Source organism: Sminthopsis crassicaudata, chromosome 5, assembly GCF_048593235.1.
Source record: "Sminthopsis crassicaudata isolate SCR6 chromosome 5, ASM4859323v1, whole genome shotgun sequence".
Classification (NCBI taxonomy): domain Eukaryota; kingdom Metazoa; phylum Chordata; class Mammalia; order Dasyuromorphia; family Dasyuridae; genus Sminthopsis; species Sminthopsis crassicaudata.
In genome coordinates this window covers 271942156-271967786 of record NC_133621.1, presented here as the reverse complement: position 1 = coordinate 271967786, position 25631 = coordinate 271942156, and the positions used below count along the sequence as shown (strand labels likewise).

General features: G+C 34.9%; 1 protein-coding gene across 8 annotated transcripts in view; it reads left to right on the top strand.

Moving 5' to 3' along the window:
• The first annotated feature begins 7888 nt into the window (after positions 1–7888).
• The window catches only part of LOC141544661 (ankyrin repeat domain-containing protein 26-like), a 122493-nt gene continuing 104750 nt past the window's right edge, over positions 7889–25631 (top strand). For 3 of the 8 annotated variants that reach the window (XM_074271063.1, XM_074271059.1, XM_074271057.1), the window contains exons 1-4: positions 7970–8830; positions 14099–14213; positions 14376–14546; positions 16050–16156. In XM_074271063.1, coding sequence (XP_074127164.1) covers positions 8604–8830; positions 14099–14213; positions 14376–14546; positions 16050–16156 — 620 coding nt within the window. In that variant the 5' untranslated portion in view covers positions 7970–8603. The other 5 variants (XM_074271061.1, XM_074271055.1, XM_074271056.1 and 2 more) reach the window with 4 other exon arrangements.

Here is a 25631-nt window from a genome sequence, read left to right as displayed (position 1 = left end):
TCACAAAAGAATACAAATTACCTAGATGCTTAAGATGTTTATAATAGCTCTTTTTGTGGTAATAAATAATTGGGGGAAAAAAAGAGTAGATATCTATCAATTAACTAATGGCTGAATAACTTTTGCTATATAGAAGTGATTGCATATTATTGTTCTTTAAAAAATGCTGCCCAGGCTTGTTTATTAAAAATCTGGAAAGATTTACATGAACTAATGCTGAGTAAATCAAAGAAAACCAGAAAATCACTGCACACAGCAATAAAATTATTCCATGATTAACTATAATAGACTTGGTTCTTCTCAGGAATTCACAGATCCAAGGTAATCTCAGTATAGTTTAGATAGAAAATGGCATCCACATCTAAAGAAAGAACTATAGAGACTAAATGTGGACTAACATATACTATTTTCACCTTGTTTCTGTCTTCTGTTTTTTTCTCATGATTTTCTCGTTTTTTTCTGTTTTTTTTTCTCCCAACAAAATGCACATAGAAATTTATGTAAAATGAATGCATATAGCATTCTCACTCTTTCAGTTGTTGTTTGCTTGCATTTTGATTACTTTCCTAGTATTTTTTTCCTTTTTGTTCTGATTTTTCTTGTTCAACAAGATAACTGTATAAATATATTGAATTTAACTTATATTTTAACGTATTAACATGTTTTAGAATACATGCTATCTAGGGGAGGGGATGGGTGGAAGGAGGGGATGATTTGGTACAGAAGGCTTTGCAAGGCTCCCTGTTGAAAAATTACTCATGCATATGTTTTATAAATAAAAGAAGTCTTAATTTAAAAAATTAAAAAGAAATATTTTTTTTCCTGTAGGCACTGCTTTGGCAGCAGTTCATAAAAATAATAAAATAAAATGAATGCATGTGCATAATCATAAGAACATAAAATGCTCAATAAACATTAAAGTATCATATTTGTTTTTAAAAAGAAAAATATATGACATAAATTTCCATGGAGAAAAAAAAACAAGTTATAGCCATATAGAAAATGTCCTGTGTCATTAGTAATTAGAGAAATGAAAAACTGGAATATGTCTGATGTCATAGCTTATAACTACTAAATGGGAAAAGATAAAAAAGAAAAAAATTCTGGAGGAGAAAATGTAGAATTACTTATATTAATGTATTGTTGGCTGAATTGTGAGCTAGTATAGAAATTATGCAGAGCAATTTCAGACTTATGCCCCAAAGTATACTTTGTGTATGTATATACTTAAATCATGAATACCTTTCACTTAGTGACACATTAAGCCTATATGTGAAAGAGATGGAAAATGAGAAAAAGGACCCACGAATATAAAAATAAAAATAAGAAACGCTTTTTTTTGGCGGGGGGGGAGGCGCGGGGGAAACAGGAGGTCAAAGATATCAATGTATTCATCAATTGGATGACAGCTGAACAATGATATATAAAGAAAGCATAATCATAATCTGCTTTGATGAAAGTTGCGTTGTACATTGGGAGGGAGGGAAATAAGGAAAACAAGTGGTAGATGAATCAATCTGATGAGGAGATAATTTGCCTAATAATTTGGGTGTCTCTGTTGTCAAATGGTATCTGGTATGGGACTTTCCAAAGGATGTGGTTCAACTCAATTTTCCCCATTGCTATAAATCCTTAGATTGGGATCTTGCAAGTCAGCATGGTTTAATAACATTTAAGTCCACCATACAACCCTGCTTTAAAACAATCACAGTTTTAATTTAATTTGCATCATTGCACCCTATGTAATCATTTGCATAAATAACTACTCTGAATGTTTGATCAATTTCTTTGGCTACTGAGAAGCCATTGATCATTCTTCATTGGCAATATTAGTTTTGATAACAAATTGAACATGCTTAAGATTAAAATCATGGGCTTCAGTTTTCCTTTATTGCAAATTTTTATCACCACAAAAAAAATAGATACATTTATGGGCAGGGACAATGTGGGGATGAGTTTGGTTTGAGTATTCATGTTTAATACCCTGGTTTTGTTTCTGCTTTTGTTTTTCTTTCAAAAGGGGAAAGTCCTGGGAGGGAAAGAAAATTAATGCTTGTTAACAGAAAAACAAAATAAAATGAAGATTAAAAAAACAAAACAAAACATTTTGCTGTTGTATAAATTGCTTTCCTGGTTCTATTCACTTTATCTTGTACCAATTGATAAGTCTTCAGATTTTTTGTTCCTTTCTAGACTTGCTATTATCACTTCTTTCTTTGTATTAATTTTCCCCAGATTTTATTTCTAAGACATTCTTCTCCTTGAAAATTAACTTTAAAGTGGCCAAAACAGAGAAGAATACAACTTTTTCTTGAAGCCCATTCATCCTTTTGCTCTCAGTGGATAAAGCACTGGACAATAGCTTTACAAAATCAAAGCAAGAGAGTCATTCTGTTAAACATCTCCAGACTACAAACCATTCTCTGTCTGGAGAGATGGCAATAGGAACAAGAATTCAAATCCATGAGAAATATTAATAGTGGTACTGAGTATAAAACTAGTTTCCCTAAACTTGTTACTATTCTGCCTAAGAGAAAATGAACTTTGCTAATTTCTCCTGGCTCCACAGAAGCCCAATCAGTCAATGATACTCTCTATTCACTCAGCATAAGGTCTAGCACAGCAGGCAGTAAAGGTGTTGGTTGAAAAATCTGTTGGGATTTCCCATTTCTTATGAGATCATAATATCTTTTTGCTTTTTACCTGGAGAGTCTCTGATTTTGATTTGGGTAGGGCCACTTCCTTCATAGTTTCCATCTCTCCTCCTCTCCCCATGAAAACTATTTCCCTCAGCAATAGCTCACAACTGCTACTGTAATTACAACCATTTTGGTATAAACATTTGTTTCTATTTTGTTGCAGATAATTGTGCACTCAGTATAGTCTGTGAAACTGAGATGCAACCAAGTATGGATCGATTCTCTAATGCATAGTTGCTCCATCAGCCAGCACCACATCATCCATATGTGGAAACATTGTTCCAGCAAATAGAGAAGCTTTGAATGCTGTGGATAAATTCTCTTATCTTGCCATTGATTATGGAATTGGAACATTCTTTGCCAGAGCTAGCTCACTGTTTGAGAGGCTCTGAGGGAAAGTTTGGCAGATAAGACATATTAGACTGACAATCAAACCAAAGGGCTACAGAGCTGTTGTGCTTGCCTTGTTGCTGTATGTCTGTGAAAGTTGAACAGTATATCAGCACCATGCCAAAAAATGGAATTACTTCCATTAGAATAGTCTTAAGAAGAATTTGAGGCTCCTATCAAATAGCATAAAATATTAGACACTGAGGGCCTTTCTTGAACTAACCTGCCAATCATCCAAACTACTAGAGAGAGTACAACTCTTTTGAGCTGACCACATTGTTTTGAATGCCTTATGGACACTTGCCAAAATATTTTTTTTATTGGGGAACAGGATAAGCACTCACAAGGTGGCCAGAAAAAGCAATACAGAGATACTCTCAAGACCTTTAGAATTAATTGCACGTCATGGGAGACACTGGCATAGTACCACTTAGCATGGTGTACTCACATCAGAAAAATGTGCTCTATGAGCAAAACAGGATTGAATTAGCCCCAAAGAAGCCACCTCAAATGTTCATGAGGATTATTTGTGTCTGGCCTGTGGCACAGGATTCCAAGGTTGTATTGGTCTCATCAGCCACAGTTGGATATGCTAAGCTGATGTGAAGACAGTAATGTCATTTTAGTCTTCTTTGAAAATAAAGGATGATATCCATTACTTCTGGCACCTTACAATATTCTTAAGGTTAGTGCTAGAGGAAATACCCAAAAAAGTCAAAGGAAATCTAGAGGACCTACCAGAAATCTAGCTAATGAAGTCTGCACTCGACGGTATATAGAAAGCCTCCCACAACTTCACAAGAATCCTCTAAGGAACATCTTCTCTAATAATTATCATCATCATCATCATCATCATCATCATCATCATCATGACTAACATAGTGCTACATGCCAGATTCTGTGCTAAGCACTTTGTGAATATTAGCTCATTTGATCCTCACAGCAATGCTGGGAGGTAGTTGCTATTATTCTCCACATTTTACAGTTGAGGAAACTGAGGCAAACTGAAGGTAAGCGTCTTGCCTGTTGTCATATACATAGTAAACAATTATGTTCTTTTTGAAAATAAAGGATAATATCCATTACTTCTGGCACCTTACAATATTCTTAAGGTTAGTGCTAGAGGAAATACCCAAAAAAGTCAAAGGAAATCGAGAGGACCTACCAGAAATCTAGCTAATGAAGTCTGCACTCGACGGTATATAGAAATCCTCCCACAACTTCACAAGAATCCTCTAAGGAACATCTTCTCTAATAATTATCATCATCATCATCATCATCATCATCATCATCATGACTAACATAGTGCTACATGCCAGGTTCTTGCTAAGCACTTTGTGAATATTAGCTCATTTGATCCTCACAGCAATGCTGGGAGGTAGTTGCTATTATTCTCCACATTTTACAGTTGAGGAAACTGAGGCAAACTGAAGGTAAGCGTCTTGTCTGTTGTCATATACATAGTAAACAATTATGATCTTTTATAAAATAAAGGATAATATCCATTACTTCTGGCACCTTACAATATCCTTAAGGTTAGTGCTAGAGGAAATACCCAAAAAAGTCAAAGGAAATCGAGAGGACCTACCAGAAATCTAGCTAATGAAGTCTGCACTCGACGGTATATAGAAAGCCTCCCACAACTTCACAAGAATCCTCTAAGGAACATCTTCTCTAATAATTATCATCATCATCATCATCATCATCATGACTAACATAGTGCTACATGCCAGGTTCTGTGCTAAGCACTTTGTGAATATTAGCTCATTTGATCCTTACAGCAATGCTGGGAGGTAGTTGCTATTATTCTCCACATTTTACAGTTGAGGAAACTGAGGCAAACTGAAGGTAAGCGTCTTGTCTATTGTCATATACATAGTAAACAATTATGATCTTTCTCACTCCCTGTCTTGGACTCAATCCACTGAGCCCTACAAATGCAAAGGTTCCAAAATTGTGCTAACATCCCCACATCAATTGAAATGGTTAGCTACATGCCCCTTGGCAAAAGCCACAAAGAATCTGAACCTTCACTAATTTTTTTTCCCTTTCACCTGCCTTCACCCTTTTCCCAAGATTCAATTTTGGGAAAAGTCTGACATTGAAATAGCAGGAAAAAGCAATAAAATTGGAAGCTTTAGAACATGCATTGGCTTCCCCCTCTCCCTTCTCCTCACTGTTACCCTGCTTCAAAGGGAAAATAGCTAGTGTTTACACAAGTGTTACTTTGGAGAATCTAAATTTTCCTCTATGGAAAGAAATTAAAACTGCTATTCCATGCCTTAGATAATAGGATAATTTATTTTCTTCCCCCCTAGAAAACAAGGATGAGCATAAGGGAACTCGAGTGTGCATTAAAAGAACAATTTAAATAGGACTTGTAAATTCAATTGTAAGCCAAGTTGTAAATTATAACTATCTTTCAGGAGGCTTAAAGTAAGTCTTCACACATAACTCAGTTCAACAATTGTTCAAATTAATGAGTTCACATTTTTCATTAACAAGGTTCAAGCAAACGCTGTGTGTGTATGTGTGTGTGTGTGTATTTCCAATGCAGATCTTTTTTTCCAGTGTCTCCTTTTTCTTAAATGCTAATTCTTCTTTTTCTTCCAGCCTGCTGCTACCACCACAACTGTCCACTCCAGTAAACACTAGAGCCAAAGATCTAGTGGCCTTCCAGAGTCTCATGACCTTCTGAAATTTACAAGATCACCTGGGCTCATCCATTTTGAGGTTTGGACTCAGTCCCACCTAATGACTTTGGAAAAGATAAATCTTTCACAATTCCCTTACTCTACTTTCCCATGAATCTTTTGAGGAGTCCTTATGATTGGACAACACAAAGGAAAAAGAACATTTAAGGAGGGGGACAGAGGATTCTTCAGCCAGTACTATTGGTATACAGATAACTCTTAAATAGTACAAATAATGACTTCTCTGAAGTTGGTCCGCATTTTTACACTATTTGAAGTTATATGTAGGTCAAATATGGCCATTGGTTCTAGCCATATTCAACCATGTAGTCTAGCAAATCCAATTGATGCATGTGAACAATTCATAAGCTTCAGTATTTGAAAAAATTGGAATCAAACTAAGCTCTGCCTCCAGAAACAATGGGAAGACTTAACAAAAATAGATTCAATCAGATGGAGACATAATCTATATTTTCTCAAAAACAACTGGAGAAAAGGGCATATAATACAAATGTGTCCCATAAGTAGGAAAACCAGGGAGAAACTTCAAAAGAATGGCTTTAATAAATCTGCCATCTATACAACAGAGTTCAAATCTAGTCCTTTTCATTTATTAGCTGTGTTCCCTAGCCAGGAATGATAATACTTAAAGTATTTTAAGTACAACTGTTTGTTGTAAATTTGCAGCAAAAACAGAGATAAAAGTATATAAACCACAAAGATATTAGGTATTTGGGAGCTATTCATATCACCAATAATTGTAAGAGGAATGATTTGTCCATTTTTTATCTAGTCTATTTTCATCTGTATTCATTAAAAGTTCATGAAAATGTGTTTGAACTGCCACAGATTTCATACTGGGTTTCAGCCAAATACCTATAGGTCATTAAATTTTAATGATTTGTCTCTGTATTTGAGTATTGACAAACTAGATTTACTTGTTTATTCTTCATATATACATTGGCCTTCTCTCCAAGAAGTACATGCTTTTTCAAATAATTGTATCAATGATGACCAATTTGCTGTCCACAATATATACACAGTATAATACATATATGATGATGGAGTTATTACTTGCTCAGTGGGGCTTTGAATTAGCCAAACCATTGTCCAAATCTCTTCAAAATATATTGCGGTGCTAAATGTTAGAGAATGTTATAGAAGTTCTACAGGATATCATCAGGTAAGGAACAAACAATGGAGAGAATGTATCTCTTGATTAGATCTTGCGATGTCACAAGTATAACCAACATGTTGACCACCAGATTTACAAACTGGATCACAGACAATCCCTACTGAAACCAAAAGACCTACAAGGTGAACTGACATTTGGATTTGTTGGAAAAGCAAGGGAAAATTATTAGAGTATTAGGGGAAGGGGAAGGGGAACTAGGAGAAGGAAAAGAAGAAAAGAAAAAAAAAGGAAAATGAAAAAGGGGTAAGGGAAAGAAATAGGGGACAAGAGAATACTGATGAGGAGGGAGGAAGGGAGGGGGAAACAAAGAAGACCAAGGAGAACCAAAATTGGCAACAGGAACAGTTGGGGGAGCGTGTTGGGAGTGAGGGTCATCGGAGTGGGTATACATTGTTTCTGTATTCTTAGGTTCAGTGAATTTGGAGCTGAAAGAAATGTGAGTTGGTGATGCAAAGAATACATTTCACATCATGAATGGAATAGAGAAAGGTAGCAGGGAAAAAAAGCAGGATCGGGAAAGTTGCAGAAATGTCCTTACAGATTGGACGTTGAACCCAAGTCAGTAGAAAGTAGCAACAAAATACTGATACCTTCTACTCCACAATAATGTGACTTAAAAACAAAGCAGACTTTGATGATCTCTCCTAGTGGAAGCGTGCAACACTGGGATATAAAGTAATACAGAGAATCAAAGTATCCCCGTAGAATATTTGAAAATAGCCATGTTTTCTTACTCTTTTCTATCATATCCGTATCTCTTGTCTCTGAATTCATCAGTGAACCTCCTAGAAAGTAACACCTTTAAAAACCCAATCTGGATCTCATCTAGCATTAGGATTTCATTTTAAAATATAAACCGAAACTCCAAGAGGAAGTGCTTTGCCCATGATTACGAAAGTAAGCAACAGAGCAGCTCCCGAGATTCGACCGCGAGACCTAAAGCTCATCCACCCTCGCGATCTCGATCTCGACTCTCCAAGGTGAGAGCTAACGGATCCGCACTCACGCACTCACCAGTGCTGTGTTTTGATCCTGTATCGCATCCGCGTGAGCTGCGGACCTGATAAAAGCACGCGCAGTTCAGTTCCCCTCCTGCCATTGCCAGAGTTGCAGTCGGCTCTAGGGCTGAATTGTTTCTTGCTGTTGCGGGCTCACAGGTTTCTAAACCTCTGGCTTGGGTTATTGACATTTCCCCTTTTAGTTCTTTAATCCCCCCTTTATTTTTACCTTTTAATTCCCCCTTTATTTTTCCCCTTTAATTCCCACTTTATTTTTCCCTTTAATTTCTTATTTTTCCCTTTAATTCGCCCTTTATTTTTCCCTTTAACTCACCCTTTATTTTTCCCTTTAATTCCTCCTTTATTTTTCCCTTTAATTCTCTCTTTATTTTTCCCTTTAATTCCTCCTTTATTTTTCCCTTTAATTCTCCCTTTATTTTTCCCTTTATTTTTTCCCTTTAATTCTCCCTTTATTTTTCCCTTTAATTCCCCCTTTATTTTTTCTCTTTAATTTCTGCTTTATCTTTCCCTTTAACTCACCCTTCAATTTCTCCTTTAATTCCTCCTCGTATCAGGCTGAGGGGCCGGGAGGGAGAACTCCCTCCCGGCCCTGAAGCCTGCTTCCAAAATGAAGCTTTTTCATTTCGGCAAGAAAAAGCAGTTTCCACCTGGTCCCTCCATCAAGCTGCCGATGTTCTTTGGGTTCCAAAAATCCCTCTACATCCCAGGATACATGATCCAGAGCAAGGACCTCCGGAAGATTCACAAAGCTGCCTTGGCAGGCAAAGTGGCAAAAGTGCAGTATCGGCTGCTGTTAGGAAAAAACAGTGTAAACGATCAGGATAAAAAGAAGCGGTAAGAGCAAAGCTTGGGAGAGGGGGAGAGAAGCGAAAGCCCCCACCGACGGAACCTCAGACATCCTACCCCCATCCCTCCCCCTGAATGTTTGTCCCCTGCCCCAATTAACCTCCTCAAAATCAAAACACCTGAGTACCTGAGACAGGGTTAAAGTCAGGCTTTGACTCCTAGAGATTGGATAACGAGTCACAAAAACTGGTGATGCCTCCTCCCTCCTGCCTGTCCATTTTCAGTGAACTGGAAACTCCTTCCTTTGGCTTTTAACCCGGGTACAACTGGCATATTCTTAAATCAGTACAACGTGAGAGCTAATACTCTGCTGAAATATTGACATGCTTTAAAAGGACTGTGTCACAGTATCCATGAGGATATTTGAGGGATTTTCTTGGTAAAGTTACTGGAATGTTTTACCATTTCCTTCTAAAGCTCATTTTGACAGATAAGGAAATTGCGGCAACCAGAGTTCAGTAACCTGCTTAGGATCACACAACTGTAAGTATCTGACATCAAATTTGAACTCGGGTAGATGTCTTCCTGATTCCAAACCCAGAACACATTACTGTGTCACTTAGCTGCCCCAATTTGGACAAGATATGTGAAGAGTAAAAATTTAAAGGCAGAAAACTGCTTTTAAGATCTACTCTATATATCAGGCACAGGGTTAATAGCAACAGATACAAAGGATTGGGGAACAGGGATTGTTCCTACATTGTAGGAGCTCAGTCAGGTAAGGGATTTAATGAGCAAGGCAGCCTGAGAAACAGAGGAACCAGGAGAGACTAGTGTTACAACACCTAGAGAGAAGGGAATAGCAAGAGAAAGGATGTAGTTTTAAAGGAGGGTCAAAAAGAAGGAGAATGGAGAAAAGACAATTAGATTTGGCAACTAAGAGATCCATTAGAAGAAAGAACATGAGTATCAACAGAAAATGACAGGAGAGGAATTGGAGATACCTCTTGTAGAGATTCCTCTCGTGGTGTTTAGCTACAAAAGATAGAGGCGTGGTATGATAGTGGGGATGGATTGATCAAGTAAAGTTTCTTTGGTGATTGGGGGAGAAGACATGGGTAAGTTTGGAGGCAAGCAGGGAAATAGCCAGAATGTAGTGAAAGATTGAAGATAAGTGAGTAGACGCATGATAGGTAAGATAGAATGCTATCTCTTGTATTTGTAGAAACATTTTCATTGGCAAGGAAAAGGGCTGCTACTTCATGTGAGGTGAAGGGAAAATATTGGTAGGAGGTATTTATAGATGAAATAGATGAGAAGGGTAAAAGAGATTTCAGGGAATGGCCTCAAATTTTGCTCAGTAAATATGAGCCAAGATTTTTAGCTCAAAAAGTGCAGAAGAGTGTACCATGGGAGGTTTGAGAAGAATTGAAAAAATTTCAAAAGACCTGCCATGGTATGTGGCATAATGAATTGTTTAGGGAAGTATAATATCAAAGGATTGCCTTGGATCAGTGAGAGCTCAATTGAGGTCACGTAACATAAATTTATAGTGGCCCTAGTAAGCACAGTTGCATGATTTTCTCCAGCCTTATTTGAAAACATATACACAGGAAGCCTGAGGCTTAGAAGGACAGTGTTGGCAATATGATACATGAGCAATAGATTTAAAGGAAGGCAATGGAGAGTTGAACAGCCATAAGGGAAGTCAGTGGAGGGTTGAACAGCCATATTGCATAGTTCTCCAAAGAGTCAAGATGAAGAAAGGAGAAGAATGTAGCTAGTTCGGTAGTGATGGCCTTGGATTAGAAATCATGGTCTGGATGAAAAACAGAATTTAATTTTGCAAAGCAAAGGAATAGACAGAATGACAACAGATTGTGATCAGATGAGAGAAACGGGATTTGAAAGCATGGCAGTGCTGAATTTGTAGATGGTCGGCTGGGATAGGTGAAGTAGATCATAGGAAATGAAGTTGAGTGAAGTGAGTATGTCTAAGGAGTATGTCTAACCTGTATGTTGTTGAAGATAACACATGGGTGCAAATCACTATGTATAAACTAGATACATACAAGCAGAAATGGGAGTATTCTCACAGAGGGACAGCATTAATTTTAAAGGAGATAACTAAAGCCTCCTGATAGAAGGCAAGACTTTTGCTGAAATCAGGAGGTGGAAGTGTGGAGCATTCCAGTCATGGGGACAGCAAGTAAAGTTACTTAGTGTCAGAAGATGGAGTGCTATGAGTGGGGAAAGGACAGTGGACAAAAATTTATTAAATGTTTACTACGTAACTTACACTTTGCTAAGATTTTGGAATACACACAATTGTCAAAGACAAACCCTGCTGTCAGAGCACTCACGTTTCAATAAAGCAGATAACATGAAAACATAAAAGTACAAACATGATTCTCCATACAGGATAAACTAGGAATGATCAATGACATCAGTTTTAAGGGGGGTTGGGAAAAGCTTCTTTTAGAAGTTAGTATTTTAGCCAGGCTAGGGCAAGAGATGAAGGCAAGAGAAGAGAATTTCATGGTAAAAATGACTGGAGTCAGGAAGTGGGTGTGTTTTGTGCTACAGTGGACAGTATCTGCTCACTCCATGCTTACTCTCTCAACCAAACTACCGGTTACAATGGGCCAATTGGCTGCATGCTGTATAGAGCAGAAGAGACTCTAGTTGTCATAGAAAATAGAACTCAACCTAGAACTTGCTCAAAGTTTTTATATCTATGACATATATTCAAAGGCTTGTCATGTCTTCACTTTATTTTTCTTTAAATAATTTCCACAAGTATTCCCCCTACAACCCAACAATCCTAATTTCTTGAAAATATGGGGTATTGTATTTAATATAAACACATATAATATATATTTGTTAAAATACAAAAATAAACATAAATGCAAATGATTGGAAGTAACTCTTGCTTTAAAATATTTTTTTTTCTAAAACTAAAGAAAAATGAAAATCCTATACCTAAGCAGTATGTCAGTTCAAAGAAAATGTTAGTCCCTTTTTCAAGGTTGAGATACTTTTAAATATGATCAGAGAACTCTTGGTTATTGAGTCTAAACAGAATGTCACTATTTAATTTTCCACCACCAGTTTTAAGTTAGAGTATACTTGATGTAGAGACATACTCAAAAAGGTGAATATGGAATTTGTAAGTGAATATGGAACTTGTGAATTCATTGAAAATGGTCTCAGATTCTTCCCGTCTCCCCTCTACTTTTATGGATATATTCTCCCCTAAAATGCACAGAAACCAAGTTGCCCTCCCATCCTGCTTTCACTCAGCATGATGGTTTACTTTCTTTTTCACCCTCTTTTCCTGTATTTTGAGAATTTTATGCCGCTTTGCTTCCTTCCTTTCACTACTCATAACTCAGTTTCCTGCTTAAGTAATTTCACAAATATAGACAAACACCTTTTAAAAAATTCCTTTTTCCTTTTTGCCAGTTCCTTCCCAGAAATATCATTCTTTTATCTTGTCTTCTTTCCTGAATAAAAAAAGCCTATGTTTATATCATAGCTGATAAACAAGGAGTATGCCTGGATTAAGAAAGAATTAGTAGCGTGAACTGAATGAACAAATTTCAGTTTCTATAAAGTTCCCTTCATAATCTCAATAATCAAAGGCTTCATTTCATCTCCTCTTTTTCTAATTGAATTTTTAAAAACATTAGCAGTTAACTTTTGTAAGAGACATAAAAGTCTTATGGGTTGTTTTTCTGTTTTGTTTACTAATTTAATCACTAATTTGTATTCCCCCTAATGACCCAGAAAGACCTGAATTATATTGAACCTTATGTACTTTCTTGTTGTTGGACCCTGAGCAAATTTATTTCTCAGTTTCTTCAATTTCCTCAAGTATGAGGATGATAATACCTACTTCCCAAAGCTCAAGTGAGGTAATATTGGTAAAATGCGGAGCACAGTCTCTGAGTCATAGTAGACACATAAGAGATGCTAGCTTTCCTCTTTATTAAGGTACATCCAAGAAGGGGGAGGAAAAATTCTCTTCCCCTCTAACTCAGACACTGGAAGAAGGCCAGAAGGAAAAGGCAAAAGGAGAGTTCTGAAAAAACAAGAAAAAAATAAAATATACCAATATGAATATTTATATGAATATTCATTACATCAGTAATACATGAATTTATTGTTATGAATATTTCCTCCACCAATACATAACAAAACCTCTTTACAACTTGGTGTAGATAATTAGCTAGGAGCAGGTGGTTTTCAATGGATAGAATGCTGGGCTTGGGGTCAGACTCATCTTTGTGGAGTTCAAATCTGGTGTCAGATACTAGCTGTGTGGCTCTGGGCAAATCTCTCAGTCTTGTTTGTCTCAGTTTCATCATCTGTCAAATGAGTTGGAGAATGAAATGGCAAACTACTCCAGTATCTTTACCAAGAAAACTCAACATGAGGAGACAAAAGTGGAACAGGATTAAAATGACTAGACAGAGACTGACATGTATTTAACAAATATACCATCAATGAAAACATTCATCCTCCTTTGAGCAACCTGGTAATATCTTTATGACCTTAGTTCGATTGGGCCATGGACAGCAGACATACCAGACCCTTACTTCAAATCCTATCCTCCATGGCCGAACTGCTAAAATGTTTACCCTGCTGGAATAGCCTATGGCCACCTAGAGCTGCATTTCAGTGCGTGTTTGTAGACAGTGCACACACATGCACATGTGCTTGTACAAAGATACAATATGTAAATGTATAAGGGATTTTTATGAAGCAGCTGCTTCATCAAATATTTTGTAATTGTGGACAAATATCTTTGTGATAAAAGTTATTAGACTTAACCACCAGGCACAGTGAAGCTCACTTATAATCCCAGTTACAGGGAGGCCAAGGCTGGCAGATCTCTGGAATTCATGAGTTCTGGGTTGCAGTGGGCCATGCCTATAGGATCTCTGCTCTATTTGGTATTAGAATGGTTAATTGCAAAGTACAATGGGCCAGCAAGTTACCTCAGGAGAGGTGAAGCAACCCAGATCAGAACCTGAGCAAAGTTCCCTTGATAATCTGTAGTGAAATCTACATCGATCTGCTAGATATATTTCTCCTGCTCTAGCAATTTTGTGTATCACATCCAGCAATGAGAGTTAACCCACATTTTGTATTTATTTATGTGAGATAAGTGGCCATTTATTTTGGAAATGATTTACAGTTTAGGCATAAAAATAATAATGCATGGTATATTAAAAATTATCCTAACAATATTGCAATATTGATTGCTGCAGTATAATATCAAAGAATCACATTGCTCTTTCATTTCTGTAGAACATGTCTTCATCTGGCCTGTGTTACTGGACATTTAGATGTTGTGTCCCTATTAGTAGAAAGAAAATGTAAACTGGATTTGTTGGATCAAGATCGTCGAACACCCTTAATGAAGGTATGCATTAGTTAACCATGCTGTTCAATGAAATGAATTTGGATTTCTGTTTTTGATTAAGAAAATGAACTATTAGTACATAGCTCATTTAAATATCACCAATGTTGCTTGAATATACTAAATTTTATCTTACAGTATTATTTCTTTGTATACTATTGACAGGCAATCCAATGTCAGCAGGAGGAGTGTGCAACTATCTTGCTTGAACATGGTGCAGACCCTAATATTGGAGACAACAACAACAATGCTCTTCATTATGTTGCGTATTTTCAGAACATAGACATCGCAGCAAAACTGCTTCGCTATAAAGCTGATATTGAAGCAAAAAACAAGGTGGAAACTAACAATCTTGTAAAATAAAGTAGATTATCATCTAAAAAATCATAGTATCCAATGTACACATTTTATAATTCATTTATTTATGGAAGTATTTCTTTAATGAAAATAATTTAAAATCATTCTGTCATAATTCTGAAGTTCATTAGTCTTCAGAATTTCTAATGTAGGATGGAGGGGTGAGGAAGTCAGGGAGCACATATTACACTGGAGAGATTTCATTCACAGTGGAACTCCTAAGAAGGAAATTCCCTCTACTGATTTAGACCATGGATTGCTTTATGATTTAATCTTTAGAATATGGATTTTTCAACTGGGATCCATTAACTTTGAAAATGCTACAATAAGTTTATAGTTATTTCAATGTAATTGGTTTTGTTGTTTTGTATCTATTTTGGACATTTAAAAACATGATTCTGAAAAGTGGTTCATGACAAAGAAAAAGTTAAGAAACCCAGTGTTAGGGAGAGTCCTGGAGGTACTACATGGTCTCCCACTCAGTACATGTGTCAGCTGCAGGCCCTAAATCTAGGTCTTACTAACTTTGATGCCAGCTAGCTGTTCCATCAAATCTGTCTCTCCAGAATCTTCTTCGCATGGTCTATTAGGTCTGCTTCTCAGAATGCATTAGTTCTAGCAGATATTACCTGTATTGTTTTCTACATATAGACCTTTACAATGTGACTTTGTCATGAGGAAATGCCATAAGGCTTTTAGGAAAAACCTTTTGAAGTTTGTTCCTACTAGATATAGCTACACAGACAGAGTTTTTACAGGAAAAATTCTTAAGTACATGCTTTCTTTATCCTAATGACTACGCATTTTCTTTTTTAGAACTGCTGAATGATTCCTGATTTGCTAAGACCTAATTCTTAGTCATTGTCACTTGAAAGAGAAAAAAAAAACAATAAATATATTAGGAGGGTTGATAAGAAAGGGAAAATGCTAGGTGAATGACTTTGTTTCAGGTTTAGCCCTCTCAAAACAAGACTGGTTTTTAATTTTTTAAATTTCTTGTTGTTGAGTCTGTTGTACACCTCAGGAGAATGGGTAAAAACAAGTAGTTTTCAACGTTAATCTCAGCCAGCATATAACTTTACCTTAGTAGAGTTCCGATGAAATAAGTTTGGCTCCATTTGGACAATAATTGCTTATGAAATGAAAAAAGAGAGAAGATACTCATGAAATAATATGAAAGATTCCCTTAGAAAATTTGAATTTCTGTTTTGTGATTTGATATCTACTTTTACTCTATCATTTTACATATAAGGAAACTTACAGCCCAGACAGATGAAATAATTTGCTTTATGGTCACATAGGGATTAACTAACAGAAGCAAGATTAATGCTCTAGTCTTCTCACTCGAGTGTTCCATTGTACCATATTTTCTGAACATGTCATTAGCAAATTCACAAAATATTTGCAAAATGTCATAAATTGAACTGAAATAAATATAGAATGCTTACTTAATATAACGATATCTTTATTCTAACTTTGCAGGAAGGCCTTACACCACTTTTTTTTGCAGTTAGAGCAAATAAGTGTGATATGGCAGATTTTCTGTTAAAGAATGGAGCAAATGTGAATGCCTTGGATATCTTTCAGAGGTATGATAATTAAAGCTTAAAAAACATGAAACCCCAATGTTTTTTGAGGAATAAAAACAACTTAAATAATGGAACACTTAGTGAACAACAATAATTGAAATTGAATATCATTGCAAAGCATTGAAAAATGTCAACATCAGTTATGAAAAGAAAATATCCTTATATTTATGAATGCAAGAAGGAAAAACAAGTTTATTTGGGCATACTAACCATTGTTTACTATTTGCAGTTTTCTTTATTGATTTTAAATCAGCTACGATTATTCCATAGAACTTTTGAACTCTCATAATTCAGCTGATTCTCTTTATGAAATAATCTTAAAATCATTTGCATGGGGATTATAGCATGGAGCATCATCTATGAAAAGGGAAAAAAATCCCTATTTATGACTCTGCAAGAGAAAAAACAGTTCATGTGGGCATACTAACTATCATTTATTGGTGATTATTATTTGCAGTTTTCTTTATTCAGTTTAAATTAGTTAAGATTATTCCATAGAAGTTTTGAACTCTCATAATTCAGTTGATTCTCTTTATGAAGTAAGTTTAATGTCACCCATGAGGATTATACCTTGTATTTTCCTGCTGCTTCTTGTTTCAATTTTCTCTTAAGAATATGCACATTGTTAAATGCAAATAAATAAATAGAATGATATGATGACATATTTTGATGGACCCTTTATCTTATACATTGTGAATACTCATGCCACGGATTCAAATTTTAATCCTTCCATCCAATCTCATCCTACAGGACTTTTGTCATTAAGAACCTAGGAAACTCCCTGAATTCTTCCCTTTGTTCTTTTAATATTTGAGGACCAGTGCAAGCTTTTGTTTTCAATTCAAGATTAGGCCACCTCTTTTTCTATTCATGTATGTTTGTGACATCACTTACTACATCAGACTCATCAAAATCACCTACTTGTACTCTCCATACATATGTCCATGGATTTTGGGGATTATTTAAATTTTGATTCTTCTGAAATCATGTGTTTCTGTTAAGTATTTTGTAAAATTTACTGTGGCCAAATATCATTCCTGAAAGAATACTGATGTTTATAAAATGAGCTTTTGTGGCAGTGTGAGCATTAGAGAAATGCTGTATGGTTTCTCAAATGAGATCCTACTGGATTTTGTTTTCTCAATAATTTTGAAACCAGTTCATTGTTGTTTTTCAATGCCCATGCAGACTTTTTGCGTGTATATGTCTATATGTATAAACACATGTACAAAGATATAGGTAAACCAACTAAATTAAATGGGGCTGCCCATTAAACTACATGGAATCTGGAAAATTCTTACTTTTCATGTAGTTTTTTAATATGGATTCTATGTCACCATATATGTGGGTCTTTTCCACATCAAAAAGCTTGCTGCAATTAGGAAAATGTCATCCCCAAATAGGAGCATTTGGAAATATTTCTGTCATATACAATCTATTCTTTTTGGACTTTGTGCAAAGCATCCTACATAGCATTGGCAAAAGCCAAAATATCCCTTTAGTGGAATGTGTTATCAAATCTTGTGTTCTTTTAACATTGCATGAAAGAAAATTTTTGGATATCACCAAAAAAATCCAAAACAAAACCCAATGACAGACCAATCCCAATCACAAAACTGATGTTATCCTAATAGATAAAAATGATTGGTTACTATTGTTGGAATGATTTCAGAATTAGTTGATTATGGTCATTCAGATCATAGACTGGCCGGAATTAAAAGTACAAATACAAATGAGAATAAAGCATAAAGAAGGAATAGAGAAATGTAATCTGCTGTAATTAAAAATGCTATCAACTCTTCCCAATGAGAAAATCAAGCAAATACTAAACCATTGTTCCAATAAAAAAGGCAAAATAGCCCAGAAATTGCATCAGTTGGGAAATGACATCTCTCCCAACAAGAGAGCCATTATATTAACTCGAGCTTAGAATACAACACAATTTGTTAAAAATAATGAGGAGGAATATAGATGAAGATTAGTGTTGCTTCACAAAGAAATGAAAAACCATTAAAGAGAGAATTTGTTTCACTTTTCTCTAATTGCTGGGCATTCCTTCAATGTTCAATATTTGGTGAACACAAAAAGGACTACTATAAATATTTTTGTTATGGAGGTCCTTTTCCCTTTTTTATAATCTCATGAGAATACAGACCTAATATATCTGTTCTTCGAGGTTTACTTGCCTGTTGCAGATAGTTCAAATCGCTCTCCAGCATAGTTGGATCAGTTCACAACTCTACCAACAATGCACTAGTGTCCCAATTTTCTTACATATTCTTCAACTTATAACTTTTTCCTTTCTTATAGTATTAGTTAATATAATGGTTGTGAGATACTTCAGACTTGTTTGACTTCTTTCTAAACTTTTAGAGAAATTGGGTTTCTTCATCTGAAAAATTCTTGCTCATTTATTAACTGGGGAGTGGTTTGTATTCTTATAAATTTGACATAGTCCTTTATATATTTGGGAAATGAGGCCTATATCATAAATACTTGTTACATAAGTTATTTCCCAGCTTTCATTCTAATTTTGGTTGTATAAAAATTTTTGTTTTTATAAAAGCTTTTGCTTATGATATCATGCTTCTTGTTTAAGTCATGCTTTGACCTTATCTTAGTATACAATGTGAAATGTTGGTCTATACCTAGTTTGGGTCCTATTGTTTTCTAGTTTTTGCAGCAATTTTTGTCAAATAGTGAGTAATTCTTAACCCAAGGGGTAGGGTCTTTGGGTTTATCAAACACTAGGTTGCTATGATCATTGACTATTCTCTGTTCCACTTTTCCGCTACTCTTTTATGGACAGTACCAGAAAATTTTGATGATTACTGCTTGATAATGTAGTTTGAGATCTGGTATTGCTAGACTATCTTCTTTTATATTTTCTTTTCATTAATGCCCTTGATATTCTTGATGTTTTCTTCAAGGAAATGAATTTTGTTTTTGTTTTATGATTTTCTAGCTCTATCTAATGATTTTTGATAGTTTGTTCCATGACACTGAGTAAATAAATTAATGTAGGTAAAATGATCATTTTTTATATTATTGTTTATATCTTATTTTTGTCAAAAGAATTTTATAATTGTATTCAGACAGTTCCTGGGTTTGTTTTGGCAGTAGACTCCCAAGAAATTTATTTTGTTTATATCTATTTTGCATGGAGTTTTTCTTCCTGCCTCTTGATTATGGGCCCTGTTGGTCATATAAAGAAATGGAAATGATTTATGTGTGTTGGACTACAACTTTACTAAAGTTGTTAATTATTATAGTTCAATATTTAGTTGATTTAGGATACTTTCAGTATACCATTATATATCATCTGAAAGAGTGATCATTTTGTTTCTCATTGCCTATTTTAATTTATTCTATTTCTTTTTCTACTTTTGTTACTATAGCTAACATTTTTAGTATTATGTCAAAAAATAATCATGACAATTGACATCCTTGCTTCACTCCTGATTTTACTGGGAAGTCTTCTAGATTATCTCCATTACATATAATGCTTGCTGATATTGTTAGGTAAATACTGCTTATCATTTTAAGGAATATAAAATGTTGCTTTTCTTTTTACTCTCTAGTGCTTGTTATAGGAATAGGTGCTGTATTTTATCAAAAGCTTTTTAAAGCATCTTTTGAGATAATCATATGGTTTCTATTGCTTTTGTTATTGATATAGATAACTCTATTGACAGTTTACCTGATATTAATCCAGTCTTGCATTTCTGGTCTAAAGTCGATCTGGCCATAGTTTATAATCCTTGTGATACATTGCTGCAAAATCATTGCTGTTGAGTAAGAATTTTTTTCCATTGATATTCCTTTGGGAAATTAGTCTATAATTTCCTTTCTCTGTCTAGGTCTTTCTGATTTAGGTATGGTGTCAAATTGGTGCCAGAAAAGGAATAGTAGAACTCTTTCTTTGCCTATTTTCCCAAATAATTTATATAGTATTAGAATTAAGTTTTCTTTGAATGATGATTAGAATTCCCAAGTGAACCCATTTGGCACAGGGACTTTTTTTTTCCTTAATGACTTTCTCAATTACTTTTTTTTAAGGTATCGTTATTTAAGCAAGCATCCCATTTTCCTGATCTATTATTAATCTAGGTAATTGATATTTTCCTAAATATTCATTGATTTTTCCTTATATGGTGAGATTTATTGGCATAGAATTGGACAATTTTTAACCTAATGATTGTTTTTATTTCTTCATTGGTGATAATTTCATTCATTTTCTTTTTGACAGTGGACACATGGTTTTCACCATTTTTTAAAAACACATTAACCAATGGCTTATTTCATTGATTTTTCATTAAAACAGCTAGTAGATTTATTTACTAGTCTAATACTTTTCTTAATTTTTTTGTTTACTTTAAATATTTTGAATCTCATATTTGGTTGTGAGGAATTCTAATTTGGTACTCAGTTGAGGATTTTAAAAATTTATTCTCTTATTAGGTTTTTTTTTTTTGGTTTGTTTTGTTTTGTTTTGTATTTGTTTTGAGTTTCATACCCAGTTCATTGATCTATTCTTTGTCTATTTCACTGAAATAAGAATTTAGAGAAGCAGATTTTACCCTAACTACTATTTTGGCTGCATCTCATACATTTTGGTATGTTATCTCATTATTGTCATTCTCTTTTATGTCCTACAACTTTGCTAAAGTTGTTAATTCATTCTAGTATTTTAGTTGTTTCTCTAAATATTCCATATCACTGCAAAGAGGGATAGTTTTGTTTTCTCATTACCTACTTTAAATTCTTCAATTTCTTTTTTTTTCTTTTGCTGATAAAGCTAACATTTCTAGTACAATATTAAATAGCAGTGGTTATAAGGGGCAACCTTGTTTTAACCCTAATTTTATTGGGAATGTTTCTATCTTATCTCCATTGAATATAATGCTTGATGATGGCTTTAGATAGGTGATATTTATCATTTTATGAAAAACTCAATTTATTCCTATGCTCTCTTGTTGCTGTTGTTGTTTGTAATAGGAATGGGTGTTTTATTTTGTCTATTGAGATAATCATATGATTTCTGTTAGTTTGCTTATTAATATAGTCAATCAATGCTGATAAATTTTCTGATATTAAGACATCTTTGTATTCCTGGTATAAATATCATTTGGTCATTTTGTATTATTCTTGTGATAAATTCCTATAATCTCTTCTAAAATTTTATTTGTTTCTTATTATTTCCCAGTTAAATTTAAAATGTATTTTAACATTTGTTTTTAAAAGTTTTGAGTTCCATATTCTTTCTCTTGTGCCTGTCCACAGCTCCGATTAAGAAACCACAAGTGAAGTTATGCAAAACATTTCCATAGAAGTCACATTGAGAAAGAAAACATAGATGTCCCATCATAAAAAAAAGAAGAAGAAAAAAGCTTGAAGTATAGGTAGGGACAGAGGGAAGGAGAGAGAGAAAGGAAGGAATAGAGGGAAGGAGAGAGACAAGACAGGGAAGGATGGAGGCATGAAGAAGGCGAAGAGGAAGGGAAGGAGGCAGAGAGATGGAGAGGAAGAAGGAGAAAAAGATTGAAAAGGAGAGGGAAGAGAAAGTATGGTTCATTCTGTATTCAGTCACAGTTTCTTAAATCAGTCCTTCAGAATAGTCATAAAATATTTTATTGCTTAGAGTAGCAAAGTCATTCAAAGTTGGTCATCTCAAACCATTGCTATTAATTAGTACACAGTATATGTCACTTTGCTTGAATTCATGGATGACTTTCCATAATTTTTTTTCTGAGCTTAACATTTAACAAAGAATAATATCCCATGGCAATCATATGCCATATTATTCAGCCATTTCCCAATTGGTGGGCTTCTCCTCGATTTCCATTTTTTTTTTGCCCTGAGAAGAGAACTTTTACAAATATTTTTGTACTTATAGTTGTGTTTACTTTAAAAAATCTCTTTTCATATTTAAAGTTAGTAGTGGTATTATTAGGTCAAAGGATATACCTGAATTTCTAGCTCTTTGGGCATAGATCATATCTTCTGATCATTTATCATTTGGGCCATAACTCATTATTTTTTAAAAAAAATTACTCAGTTTCCTCTATGTTTGAGAAATAAGGCGTTATCAGTGAAACTTGCTCCAAAATTCTGTTTATAATTACCATTGTAATCATATTCCCCCTTGTTCTATTCTCTCTCCTTTCACACTAACACTCCACAAAAAATGTTTTATTATTGACCAAACCCTACCCCAATATGCTCTCTTCATTTATCACTCCTTCTTCTTCCAATATTCCATTACTGTCCTATTTTCCTTTAAAAGAAGATATTTCTATACCTGTATATTGTACATTATTTTCTTTTTGAACCAGTTCTAATGAGAATGAGGTTCATTTACTTCCACTCTCATCTCCTTTTCCACACTAGTATAGAACCTTTTTCTTGCCTCTCTTTTTATGGCAGATAATTTACACCATTCCACTGTTCTCTTTCCTTTTCTCCTAGTGCATTCATCTATCACCTCATAATTTCATCATTTTTATTTTGTCTGTCTTATTTTATTATTATGTTTACCAACTATGTTCAAAAAGGTTTTTTACATTTGTTTTTACAATTTTTGAGTTCTAGATACTTTCCCCTTATTTCCTCCCACAATTAAGAAACCACTTGTGAAGCTAGGCAAACCATTTCCATAAAAGTCAAGTTCTAGAAAAATAAACATAGATGTCCAAATCTAATGAAAGGAAAAACACTCAAGAAAAATTAAATAAAAAAAAAACAGAGAAATAGAGAATGTTTTAATCTGAGTTCAGACACAATCAGTTCCTTCTGTGGGTAAGGATGGGTACTTTCTTCATAAGTCCTTCAGAGTAGTTGTGGATGATTATACTATGGAGAATAGCAAAGCCATTTACATCTGGTCATTGCAAAACACTGCTATTACTTTGTATCCAATCCATTTCACTTTGCTTGTGTTTGTGGAGGATTTTCTGAGTTTTGTTTTGTTGTTTTCTTTTTTTCTGAAAACATTCTACTCAACATTTCCCAAAGAACGATAATATTCCAAAGTAAACACACACTTCAGTTTATTGATCCATTACCCAATTGATAGGCATCTCCTAATTTCCCAAGCTTTTTTGCCCTGAGAGTTGCTGTGAATATATTTTATATGTAAAGGACATTTTTCCTTTCTTTTTTTTCCTAAACTTTTTTGGTATTCATGCCAAGTAGTGGTAGTGTTAGGTCGAAGGATATGCATGAATTTGTAGCTCTTCAGTTGCAGATCATATATTTTGATCATTTATCAATTGGTGAATGATTTAACTTTTATAAATTTAATTCATTTCTCTTCATGTTTGAGAAATGATGACTTATCAGAGAAACTTGCTTTGAAATTCTTTTTGCAATTACTATTGCTAACTATAATTCCCCCTCCTCCCTCCCAATTTATTCTCTCCCTCCTTTCACCCTCTCTCTCCTCAAAAATGTTTTGGTTCTGGGACCTCCCCCAATATGCCTTTTTCTTTTCACTTCACCCCCATTTCCCTCCTATTTCCCTGCAGAATAAGATATGTTTCTACATATCTTATTGACTATATATTATTCAATACATATTATTATTATTAAAAGAGTTAAGATTCACATTCTCATAGTCTCGTCTCCTTCTTCCCATTTGTAATGTGCAGGCTAGCTTTCTGGAGGTCCTCCAGAAGGGTCTTGGTCTCAGCAGGATAGACACCACTAGAATGGTCAAGAATAGAGACTAGATTTCTTTATTCTAGCCCAGTCTTGACCTTAGTGCAAAAGGCATGAAAGCCACCAGTAGGCTGGTCAAAGACTGTCTGTCTTTCAGTCCTCCTTAGCCCTTATATGCCTTATTGTAATTAGATCATTACAGGATACTAATTGTGTGTCAACTTAGAGAATCATTACATCACCATACTATGTATATATGTGAACTGGAGAACCATCATCTCATCTTTTCCTCTGAGTTGACAGCTTATTTCAAGTATACTTCTCCAGAGTTCCAGTCCTCTACAACCTTCACTATAAGTTTTTTTTCTTGACTCTTTTTTTTTTTGATAGATAATTTTCACAATTCTACTTCTTTTCCCTTTTACCCAGTAGATCCCTCTCACCACTAAATTTCTTTTTTTTTTTTTTTTTCCTTTCTTTACTTTTTTTTTTTTTTTGCTGTTGAGGCAATTGGAATTAAGTGTTGACTTGCCCAGGGTCACACAGCCAGGAAGTGTTAAGTGTCTGAGACCAGATTTGAATTCAGGTCCTCCTGACTTCAGGGCTGGTGCTCTATGCACAGTGCCACCTAGCCCCAACTTCATTATTATTATTATTATTTTTTGAGGCAATCTGGATTAAGTGACTTGCCCAGGGTGGTTAGGTTCTTACTAAGTGCTAATGAGATAATGAGATATTAGGTTCTTAGTAGGTGCTAAATCGGCATTTAACAATTCTCTAGTTCTGGCCTTTGGGGGGAGTTTTACCCCTTTGAACTCCTGGGGAGGAGCTTGCATGCTTAGGAGGGGCAAGTTCATTGGTTGAAGTATTTTTCCCAGAAGCCCTTGCATTATCCCATGCCCATTCTCTTGGAGGATAAAAGAAGGCATCACTCAAGAGATTGAGAGTCTTGTCTGGGCTAGATCTGGGGTGGCTCTCTGGAGGAAAGAAGAGTCTCTACTCTAGGTCAGAGTTGGCAGCTGAGAGATTGAGTTGAGACAGCAGATCTCCTCCCAGATAGCAATCAGCAGTCTCTGGAGATAACAGAACATTACACAGGGTCACACAGCTAGGAAGTGTTAAGTGTCTGAGACCACATTTGAAATCAGGTTCTCCTGACTTCAGGGCTGATGCTCTATCCACTGTGCCACCTGGCTGCCCCAATTTCATTATTTTTTTTAAATTTTATCCCTTTGTATTCAACTTAAACTTGTGTCCTTTGTTTACATATACTCCTCTTACCTTCTTAATAATGAGAACGTTCTAGGAATGTAAACAGATAGGCCTTATGATATCATTTTCCTTGTTACCTCCTTATGTTTATTTTTTCTCATTTTTTTAAATTAATTTTATAATTAAAACATTTTTAGACAGTACATATGCATAGGTAATTTTTTACAACATTATCCCTTGTACTCCCGTCTGTTCCAAATTTTTCTCCTCCTTCCCTCCACCCCCTCCCCTAGATGGCAGGCATTCCCATCCATATTTAATATGTTATAGTATATCCTAGGTAAAACATATATATGTGCAGAACCAATTTTTGTTGTTGTTGTTGTTGTTGCAAAGGAAGAATTGGATTGGGAAGGTACAAATAACGGAGAGAAAAACAAAAAATGCTAACAGTTTACACTCATTTCCCAGTGTTCCTTTCCTGGGTGTAGCTGATTCTGTCCATCATTGATCAATTGGAATGATATTATCTCTTGTCTATGTTGAAGATATCCACTTCCATTAGAATACATCCTCATACAGTATCCTTGTTGAACTGTGTAAT